This window comes from Cervus canadensis, chromosome 30 (assembly GCF_019320065.1).
Source record: "Cervus canadensis isolate Bull #8, Minnesota chromosome 30, ASM1932006v1, whole genome shotgun sequence".
NCBI classification, from domain to species: Eukaryota; Metazoa; Chordata; class Mammalia; order Artiodactyla; family Cervidae; genus Cervus; species Cervus canadensis.
The window spans coordinates 7407311-7418427 of NC_057415.1; the positions used below are offsets into that span (position 1 = coordinate 7407311).

Here is an 11117-nt window from a genome sequence, read left to right on the forward strand (position 1 = left end):
TTCACCTTTGAGTCACTTCCCCTTTGGCAATAGAGGTTGGTGAATGTCAAGGTACAGTTACTTGTCTAAGCAAATGGGCTGGAGGTCTCCGAGGGACCCGGCCTCCATCTGTCGTTTCTTGTAGGTTAAAAGGGAAATCAGTGATGGGTGAACTGAGCTCCCTCTCATCTTTGGAGACCAAGTCCAAGTATTTCCATCCCAGCATTTTGCTCTTTTTTTTTTTCTCTAGAAGAGTTCAAGATCTTTTGTGATTTTAGCTTGATTTTCTAATCTCTATCTCTCAAAAAAAATTTTTTTTAGTAATTAAATCCCTTTGTTAAGCAAAAGTTTATACAGAACCACAATATACAAAGCACAAAAAACTCAGAATCTTACCAGAATGGATTTATTTTATAACTTCACATTTATAACACTTTACTTTGTATACTGAGAATACATGAGATCAATGAGGCCATTTTTACAAATACAAAAAACACATGAAATCCGGGTGTATAGGCTGACAGTTGTATCACTTTGTTTGAACAGTATTGAAAAATTGAACTTAGAAAGGTAAGTGCTCACAAATGGTATCTTTTTTTTTTTTAAATAAAAGCCTTTTCTTACAATCTCAGGATATTGCTTCAGTTAAAATTATTTACCATCAGAAAGAATAATTTATTTTTTATAATCACTAACAATAGTCAACAATAGCTGGAAAATTGATCACAAAGATAACAGACAATAAGAGCTCCAACTTACCACAAGCACTTAATGGTTTCTAATGCAACGTTGTCACAACCGAACAGATTACCTATTTACTCATTATTGCAGGACTGTTAGAAAAAGAAGAGAACATGCGCTGATCAGACAATAAGCATGGGAAAGATAAGAAAAAGAGCCTCCATGTATTGAGGGCTTTCTGTGTTCCAGACATCATGCTCAGTGCTTAAAAGGCATTATGTCATTTGATCCTAACAACAACCCTATTCTATTGTCCTCCCACTTTTCTGATGAGGAAAACTGATACTTAGAGAAGCTAAGCCACTTGTTTATTGTATATACAAAGCTGCCAGGATGTGAGACATGGATTGTGTTGGAGTCTTGTGTAGTGCTTAACTGAATGATGCTCATTTATGCTTGAAGCACACTTGGCATCACAGGACAGGCATAAGCCTGACTGAAACACCTCTGAAATGCTATGACTTCCTTAATCTACGAAGAATGAATAGAAGTTTGGCTGTGTGCTTGGATCTCACCAGGGAATCTTTTTTCCAAGATCTGCACAAAATGAGTCAATCTGGAAACAACAGTGAGCCTGCTGGCAAATGCCAGTGTGTTAAAATCTGGATATCAGCACACTTGTGTCTGTCTACCTGTTATCTAGTAGAGATTTAAAGAGGGTAAAATACAATTTCAACATGGAACTGCTGAAAAGTCCCTGCAGAACTACAAAGCACAATTTGAAAACTATGATCACAGTGGAGAGCGGATTAGGAAGAGTCAGAGAGGTCCCGACTTCCGTCTGTGCTCCGCCACCTGTTAGCGTTTTGATGTTGAGCAGACCATGTAACCCATATGGACTTTTTTCCTTCTCACTTATTTAGTTATTTTTAATTGGGAGACATTTTCAAAAATTATGATTTATATATTTTTGGCTGTGCCATTTGGCAGTGTGGGATCTTAGCTCCCCAACCAGGGATCAAATCTTCAACCCCTGCATTGGAACTGTGGAGTCCTAACCACTGGACCATCAGGGAAGTGCCCCCTCTCTTTTAAAATGAGCATAATTATACCACACTGGGGATGATGTACACATGAAAAATGTATACATGTAAAATGCCTGTCACAGAGCATTTTCTCAGTAACTATCAGCTCACTTCCTCTCTTCTTTGTCTTTTGTCATCACTAAAAATCCTCTTCTCTAACCACTGGCCTGAATCAAAACATGGTGGGTGCATCCCCTGCTTCTGCAGGCCCTCCTGTGATAACTACCGTTTCTTGAGAATGTCCCTCACACCATGCTCTCTGAACACTGTCTTATATGGTACTCAGAGAGAGAGAGAGCTTGTAGATTTGAGAAAGGAAAACACATTAATTCAAAGAGCTGGGATTTTTAAATAGATGACAAAAGAGATTTTTATTTTCTTACATCATTGCTTTCTTTGGTCTATTGGGAGGGATTTAAAGGACAACTGGTTCAGATTCCTTTAGGCTTCTGATCTCCTATTTGGAATTTAAGTTTTTGTTTATTAATAATCATCTGTGAACTGCAGGGTTGATCCCTGGATCAGGAAGATCCCCTGAAGGAGGGCATGGCAACCCACTCCAGTATTCTTGCCTGGAGAATCCCATGGACAGAGGAGCCTGGTGCGCTATAGTCCATAAAGTCAGGATTGCACAGAATCAGACACAACTGAAGAGACTTAGCAATTGTCTATGTAGAGTCCAAGAAACTCTCAGTTTTTTTTTTTTTTCCTTACAAAGAAGAATCAAGACCTTCCTGACTCAAGGGACTTCCCTGGCCACTCAGAGTTTAAGGCTCCACATTCAATGCAGGGTACATGGGTTCAATCCCTGGTTGGGGGACTAAGATCCTACATACCCCATGATGCAGCCAGAAAGGTTAAAGAAAAACAAAATAAAACCTGGCTTGAATGCTGTGATTTCAACTGTGCAAATTATAGAGAAAAAAAGACTGAAAAGGTCTCAGCTTAATAACGTGGCTGTCCCTCCACCCACCGTCTGTGGGTCGCCCTCGGAGTTGGGTTTTAGTCATTGGCCTCATTACCCCAGTGACCATAGCCATCCCCTCCCTCTGCCTCTTCAGTATTCTCATTTTCGAAAGCGGCCTCTTCCTCCTCTTCTTCCCTGATGACCTTCATTAACTGCAGGAAGCTGGGAGGCCGGCCCTGGTCTTTCAGCTCCCTAAGCCGACACCAGAGTACCTCACTGAGGCTTGCCCCGGCCATGACCTGCTCCAGGCAGATTTGATCGGCGATGTTCCTGGGGATCGCCCGCTTCGCCACTGCTCTCCGCAGCAGGGTTTCTAGCCGTAACACGTAGGCTGAGACTTTTTCTCCTTCCTCCTGATAGGTTTTCAGGTACTTCACCTGGGAGGTCCGGCGACTCTCCAGGTTCCCAAACACTTGCTTAAATGCTTCCAAACATTCCTCCACGCTGATGGATGGATTGTCTGCCTGGACTATATGCATGAGGTCTAGGGCTGGTCCGTGAAGGCTTTCCATCAACCATCTCTTCTTTTCTGCCTCTGCTACCGGCCACTCTTTGACTATCTCGGTGGCCTGTTCCAGCCAGACTTCAAAGGGCTCTTCCTCGGGGGCAGGCACGGTGCTCCCTGAGAACACTCTCAGCTTCCGGTACCTCATGGGGAGCAGAGGCTGAGCGGCATGTGCTATCACCTGTCCCAACACGTGGGCCAGTAACTCTGGCGAGATGCAGGGCAAGGCTGCTGGAGACAACCCCTCGTGCCCAAGTGCCCGGAACATTCCCGAGACCGTCTGTCCCTCTTTTTCTAGAAAGAGGTTCAGTCTTTCCAGAAATTCCATGTCCTGGTTAGGGGTCTTGAAGATGACTTTCCAGATGCCCCCCTTACCCTGAACCTCACTGGGGATCACAGAGACCTCAGGGTCCTCCAGCAACTCTAATAGCACCGCATTGGCATTCTCCTGCTTCCGGAATATTTTGCCAAGGAGTCTATACCTGCCCAAAGGCTTTAAAGTCTCCTGCAGGACCTCCTGAATCTCATCCTCGCTGCAGTCCACTGGGATCCCCATAACCATCAGTGATTTCTGATCATCCACACTCAGAATCCTACACCAGTCCTCCAACAGGGCCAGCGCCATTGCCGGATACTGCCTGGCCGGAACTCTATGGCTACTGATTAGCTTATGGGACAGACTGGCGCTGACTTCAAACTGAGAATATCCCAGATGAGCTTCTAGACTTATAACCCACCAGTCAACAGGTCCTGGACCAATCACCTTTGCTGCTCAGTGGCAAGAACTTGGCCCTTTCCGTGAGGTCTCCAGGCCTGCCCCAGGTTAGTATCTGTTACGACAGGACCACGGCCAGAGGCTCTGCAGTCACATTGAGGAGGCGGGGTGGGGACCTGCAGCACCGGAAGTGCAAGCACGTGCGTGTTCCTTCCACCCCTCTCTGGGTCTCTGCCGCCTCACCTCTCTCTAGCCAGTGGGGAGACGCCTCCACTCTGGCAGCCAGAACTCTTGGAGGGAAGTTTCCCAGCAAGTAGCTTGGGCTCCTAGGGAAACAAGGCTCAGTTTTACCACACAGCCCTCCCCTTTCCGGGAAGCATGGATACCTGGTGAGGGATGGAAGTGGGAGCGGGAAACAGGGAGACTGCCTCACGTTGTAGTTGAGTCATTGTTCTTCTTTGCTTACAGTGACTTCTTATTCTCTTGGGGACCCTCCTGCAATCGGGCTTCCCCACCATATACTCATCAGGCATGCCATTAATGGAGCTCCAGTGATGGACAGGACTCAAGATCTTTCCCACATGAAAACTGAAATCAGGAGGCTGTTTGTTAGGTACCTGTTTGTTCCAGAATGTTCTGTGACAGCCAAGGCGCTTATGTGTTCAGCTTCTGGTACAGGAAGATGATGTTACCCACTCAGCACAATGGTGTGTCTGGGTGTCTCTCCACTCCAGCCAAGCCAAGCTGCCCTGTATAAATATAATAAATAGTGTATTTTTATGATGATAATATCCAGTGTCCCTGGAGGAGGAATGGCAACTCACTTCAGTATTCTTGCCTGGGAAATCCCGTGGACAAAGGAGCCTGGCAGGTTACAGTCCTGCCAGGTTACGGGGAAGCAGAGTCAGACACAACTTATAGACTCAACAATGACAATACCCAGTGTGAAGACTATTAATACACTTATTCAAAAATACAGTAATTCTTGAAAATTTTCTGGTGGTCCAGTGGTTGAGACTTGGTGCTTTCACTGCCAGGCCCACAAGCATTGCCATGCAGCCAAAAAAAATCCCCCCCCAAATCCTTCATAATCTAATTAGAGCTATTAAACAATATTGAGTTACTTCATTCCTTTGATTAAAAATCCAATTAGAATCATTCAAACATTTAAAATCAACTTAATATGGGATTAGCAATATAACTTGCATAATATGCTTTAATATAATAACATAGATACAACTTAATATAGGTTTTAAAATCTACAAAAAACTCAGAGCCAAATAAATTAAACTTGAAGTTATGAATTAATTCTCCTTGGTTATGCCTGGTTATGCTTTGCAAATGCACAGCTAGGGGTTTTCTTTTGCTATAAATGTTAAGTTCGTAACACAATGCTTTCTTCATAGCATCTGAACTTGAATGGGTCATTTGAAAACAAAGAAAAAGACAGAAGGCACATCTGTGAAGGAGCAGTGGAGACCGGTTGATTTAAAAAGGGAAGAGCGTCTATCTCGAGTTGCTGTCATGGAGTATTAAGTGGCTATAATCATTCTTGCCCTAAAATTCTCCATCAGTCCAAATGGGGCCCGTATGCCACAGACACCAACTTGCAGCTAAAGCAGGGGAGCTGCTCCTGCTGCAGGCACATTTTCTGAGTTCTTCTCGAAGGTGCTGAAAGGAGGTGCGTGTGCCAGAGGGCAGGGAGGGCAAAATGCTGGATCGAGTCCTTGCCCAGCAGCCCCAGGGATTTGAGTACATTGACTCCTCCCTCTTGCCTCATGATCTTCTTCTAAGATATGGGGGTGACCTTCTTCCCGGTTATAATATTTAGAGGAAACAAGAGATGTCAAAAGACATTGCATACCCAGGAAGAAACACCTCTTAAGGTCTACATAACTGTCCCGCTCAAGTTAGGCTACCTTTGAGTGGCTTCCTCCTCCAAAGGCTATCTCAACCTTCAATGCAACCTTCCAAATAAAAAGACGGTAAGTGAAACATCCCTGGTACACGGTAAGGCCAGTGAAAGTGTTAGTCGCTCAGTCATGTCCCACTCTTTGTGACCTCATGCACTGTAGCCCTCCAGGCTCCTCTGTCCATGGGATTTCTGAGGCAAGAATACTGGAATGGGTTGCCATTTCCTTCTCCAGGGGATCTTCCCTACCCAGGGATGGAACCTGGGTCTCTTGCATTGCAGGCTGATTCCTTATGGTCTGAGCCACCTGGGTGCTTCAGGATAAGACCAAGACTGGAAATACTTGGATAGGGGAAAAAATGTGAAAATCTCACATAAAGATAGGATAAGGTGGAAAAGGAACCAGACTTTCAGGTGGAAGACCCCACTGGAGTTGTTGGATCATTTAACTATATAGTCACCTTGGGCAAAGCATCTAACTCTGTTACCTACCCTGGAAAGTGGTGATAAGGAAGCACTCATCCCAGGGGTCTGCTAGGAGTAGGAAATGTAATTCGTGTGGAGGCACTTTATTCAAATGCAAAGCACATCTGGTGCTAGGTCCAAATGCTCGCCTCTGCTTCTCTTATCCCCTGCACAGGTACATTCCTCCGTCCGTCCTCCTTATCCCATCATGGTGGGCTTATCTTCCAGCTGGGACTGGTTGTCCTCTAAGTTTAACTCCATTCACCTTTCCCTGGTAATTGTGGAGGAGGGCTGGGGATCCGCATTTAGTCCTTCCAAGGGCAAGGGCTGACAATGGGACCGAATCTTTGGTGGCTCAGCCCAGCACCAAGCTCCTGTGGTTAACAGTTTCCCAGTCTAAACCCGCCCTGATCACTGAGCATGCCCAGAGCTCCTTCTCGAGCTGCCAAAGGATGGGCATCGTTTCTGCAGGGTTTTGCTACTGTGGAGAGAGGGGCGGGGCTGTAATCAACCCTGGGCAGGGACTGAGACGTGGAAAAGACACGGGGAATAGAAGTAAGCAATGAAGGGTTCTTGGAGGCTGTGTTACTGGCCTGATGTACCGGCGTTACATCAAAATGCCCCCTGGATGCCCACTAATCCCATGGCTGAGGCTGATCTACTCGTGCATACACACCACGTCCCCATACACCTTTCTGCTGCTTGGCCTCACACAATTCAAGGCAACCATCACAGCCGCGCCCCACACGCTGATCCTGCACTGGACGCGCGCACACTAGCGCCCAGGCACGCGGCTTCTGGCAGCCTAGGAAACCCCGCGGCTCTGGCGCAGTGCGCTACAGAGGCGGTGGAATGAGGCGGGGCGCCGGTGGCCCCGGGTAGGGCTGGAGATTTTTTTTGGGGGGGGGGGGCTTCCATGTGTATCTTTCCCCCTTGGGCGGGAGAAAGGGGCGGAAGATATCAAATGAAGACATTCTGCGGGACCCTTCTTGGCACAGTCGCGCAGCGACGGTACACGGCGCCCTCGGCCAATATCGCCCACCTGCATCCCCTCTCACTATACCCTTAAGTTGCCGCGCTGGGCTGTACCTCGCCTTGCTACACTTGCACAGACTGTAGATCTATTTTCTGTCTCTACACCCACCCACTTCGTATTTGCTACGCCCCTCTGTATCTCTCCCCGCCATGATGCGCCCCCGCCCCCGCCCCCCGCACTGTGGGCGCAGTGAGAGAGAATCTCGTTTCTGTCTGCTCCCAGTATCCCACCACGGCCGGTGGTTAGACCGAAGCTCTAGTGTCCCCGCGCCTCTTACGGTCCCTCCTTTTCCGCGCGGCCTGCGCCATCTCTTCCCCACCCCCAGTGCCGCCCCTCCTTCTCCCCCCGCCCCTCCACCACGGGTGTCCTGGCGCCCGCCAGCGAGTGCCACTTTCCCCACCCATCAGCTCACACCCGGGGCAGGGGGAGGGAGTCCTCCCCACGGTGGGCACTCGTCGTGGGCCCACCTCCGCAATGCGGTGAGGAAGAGGCGCCTGGGCCGGGCCGGTCCGGGAGAGGGGCGCAGGGACCGGGGACTGCGCCCTACGATCTTCGCCCCCGCGTGCCCTGCAGGGTACTCACCGTGGCGCCCAGAGCGGTCAGCGGGCCCTCCGCTGCGCATCCATTAGCCGGTGGTCTGGCAGCTTCACTTCCGGAGCGAGGCCCTCCCTGGCCTCCCCGGCTCCTCGCTCCCCTCCCCGCGCGCCACGCCCCGCCTCCGCCCCGCCCGCGCCTCGCTCCTCCCGCAGCTGCCGGGAACTGGCAGCCTCTCCGCTCTCGCTGCCGCAGCGGCCACCCGCCCAGACCCAACTTTGCTGCTCGCGGGAGCTGGCGGGGGGGGCGTGGGCAGGGAGGGGAGAAAGCGGGGTCAGGGGGAGGGACCGTGAGGGGTGGGTCGCTCGCTCGCCAGCCCTCCTTCCTTTCTGTACACCTTGCGGTAAGCAGAGAGCGGCAGCCGCGGCTGCAGCCGGGGCAGGGGGTTTGTGCCTAGAGACAGGCCGACGTAGGGACCGGCAGACGGACGGACGAACGGCGAGGACCCTCCGCGAGCCCCCACGCCATGGCTGAGAGGAAGCAATCCGGGAAGGCGGCAGAGGACGAAGAGGTCCCTGCCTTTTTTAAAAACCTGGGCTCAGGCAGCCCCAAGCCTCGGCAGAAATTCTGTGGCATGTTCTGCCCGGTGGAGGGGTCCTCGGAGAACAAGACCATCGACTTCGACTCGCTGACGGTGGGCCGGGGCTCGGGGCAGGTGGTGGCCCAGCAGCGGGACGTCGCGCACTTGGGCCCCGACCCGCAGACGCCCTACTCCCGGCAGGGCCGGCGCGCCGGCGGGGAGCCATCTGTTGAATCGAGCAGGAAGGTGGAGATCCGGCGGGCCTCGGGCAAGGAAGCCCTGCAGAACATCAACGACCAGGTTGGTATGGGGGGGGGGGGGGCGCGGTGTTGAAGACCGAGAATAGGGCGTGGGGATCGCCCCTCCCTCGCCCCCTTCCAGCTCGGCGGAGGACCGAGGATCCCAGCGTACCCACAGTCCTGCCCCGCCTCGAATACCGCTTCTTGCAGGTGCACACCACCCCACCCTGCCCGACCCCTGTCTGTGCTCGGGTTCGGTGGTGGGCGGCCGTGCGTCCACAAAGGCTGCCCGCGCCTCCCTGGGCCTGGGAGGTGGAGGGTGGGGGGTAAAGGATGGGCCCATCCCCGACTGTGGGGGGGGGGGGGTCGCATGGTTGGAGGGGGAGGGGACGGGCCGGGTTTCCATTCTTCTTCAATCCTCCCGGGTGGCTTCCGATTGCAGCTGTGGCTGGATGCCCCACCCTTTTTGATGCAGCTCCGAGCAGGCAGTGAAGGGTTCGCGCGAAGGCCGGCGGGCTCCCCCGGGGTCGGGAAGGGCGGGGGCCTCGACGGCCGCTCCCCGCCGCGCCCTGCGCGCTCTCCCAGCGCCGCTCCTGGGCGCCCTCCGCGCTCCAGTCTCGAGCTCGAGGTCAGGACCATGGCCAGCGCCTCCCCGGACCGCAAGGGAGACTACCTCATCACCCTGACTCCTGTTCGAAGCGAGAGAAGAACCCAGGAGGCAGTGGGTGAAGCGAGGAGACCGCGACTCTCCCAAATAGCCCGTGTGGAGAACACAGTTCCGCTAAGTATCTGAGCAAGGGCGTCTCAGAGCGCTCCCCCACACCCCGCCACTATTTGGGAGGGCTTTGGGGATGGGGACTAGGTGGATTATAGTCAAAGGGTAAAAGAAAAGGGGAAAGCCCTCACAGTTTGAATAGATTGTCATAGATGAATTAGACGCTCCCCACCCCATACTGGGTTAAATGAGGAAACAAAGAAGACCAATTTGGTAAACCGAATTTCAGAAAATGTCATCTCTGGGAAATAAGTACAGTGTGCATTTTGTCTTCGCATACCACATGTGCTTTCCTTTATCAGGGTGACCTTCATACTTCTACAATTTTTTCCCCTCAGCCTTAATGTCTCCAGTGATAAATTTTAGTGTGAAAGGTTTCAACTCTTGTTTGCCGTTTGTCTTCCATGCCCATTGGTGAAGATGAGAAATCAGTCAACAATCGATTATTTATTAACAACCTATTGTGTGTGGGTAGGGTGGAGATTAGCTATAAAAAGTTCAAGGTGAGTTCTTAAAGATCTTCGAGAGTCGTTGGGAGTGCTCCAGACAAATCCACTAAGTGATAAGCATTTATCTGGCACTCAGGTTGTAGGTTGACAGTGAACTCATCAGAGAACAACTAAAGGTTGATGGCAGTGGTCTGAACATGTTCCTGTTTCCTGATGTGGCATAGGGTTTTGCAGCTTTTGACTTACACAGGACCAGTTCTAGGAGAGAGAAACCTTTTGCTGTCACTTTTTAATGACAATTAGTTACTTAACTGATTCCTCCTTGCCCAGCTCCGTTCTCTGATTTATGCACATGCCGGGGGGTACCTGCCACCCCTATATCATTATGGGTCAGTCGGAAGAACTTAATCCAAGAACTTGTGTTATTCCACAGGATCAGACAATAGAAGTACACGTTTCTAATAACGCGACTTCCACTGAGAGCTGAGGGATGTGAAATACACTGGGTGAGGACTAGACCCTGATTATATGGTATCATGGTTGTGTAATCACCTCATCTTCAGCTAGTGGTGATGGTGATTCTAGTGTCCTAAAGGGAGCAGAAAAAATGCCTTGAGATAAGGAAGAGATCATTTTTAAAATGGCAGATCCGAGGGCAAAGGTTGAAAGTGGCCATCTTGATAAATATGGCAGTGAATTAAGTTTGAAAGGCAAAGTTTCGTTGTGTTGAAAAACACATCTCTTTTCCTGCCCACTTAGAAGCTTGGATATTTGATCATCAGAGCTACTTATTTGAACACTCTCTGAATTTCATAGAAATTCTAAATTGTAAACCTAGGGGACATGGAGGGGGAGATTCGAAGAGGAAATTCTTAACCAATAACCCAGGCAGTTTTAGCCTCTGCAAACCACATTTGCTGTAGGTATTCAGTTACTAGTAACAGAGTGATTCTGGCTTGATCTTTCAGTAACCTTCCCTGAATTTTCATTTTTGATGTTGCCATATCACATAACAGCCATTCCTGTGGGAATTTTTTCATTCATGACTAAGAGCATTTACCAGGATCAGTGTTTGATGATTTCATATCTATACAAGAGAGAAAAAGGGATTTGGGGACACACACACGCATACACACAAACACATATATATAGCAGTAATGCTTATTTCCAAAAGTATGGTTAGACCCACCACTTT

At 49.9% G+C, this 11117-nt stretch overlaps 1 protein-coding gene across 1 annotated transcript; it reads right to left on the reverse strand.

Annotated features, from left to right (window-relative positions):
- Positions 1–371: 371 nt before the first annotated feature.
- Positions 372–8060, reverse strand: PNMA2 (PNMA family member 2). The gene is made up of 3 exons (XM_043453767.1): positions 7928–8060; positions 4550–4681; positions 372–4258 (listed from the first exon to the last, which is right to left on the reverse strand). Exon 3 carries the CDS (start codon positions 3840–3842, stop codon positions 2748–2750), a length of 1095 nt encoding a protein of 364 aa, XP_043309702.1. The 5' UTR covers positions 3843–4258; positions 4550–4681; positions 7928–8060; the 3' UTR covers positions 372–2747.
- Between the last annotated feature and the right edge of the window lie 3057 nt (positions 8061–11117).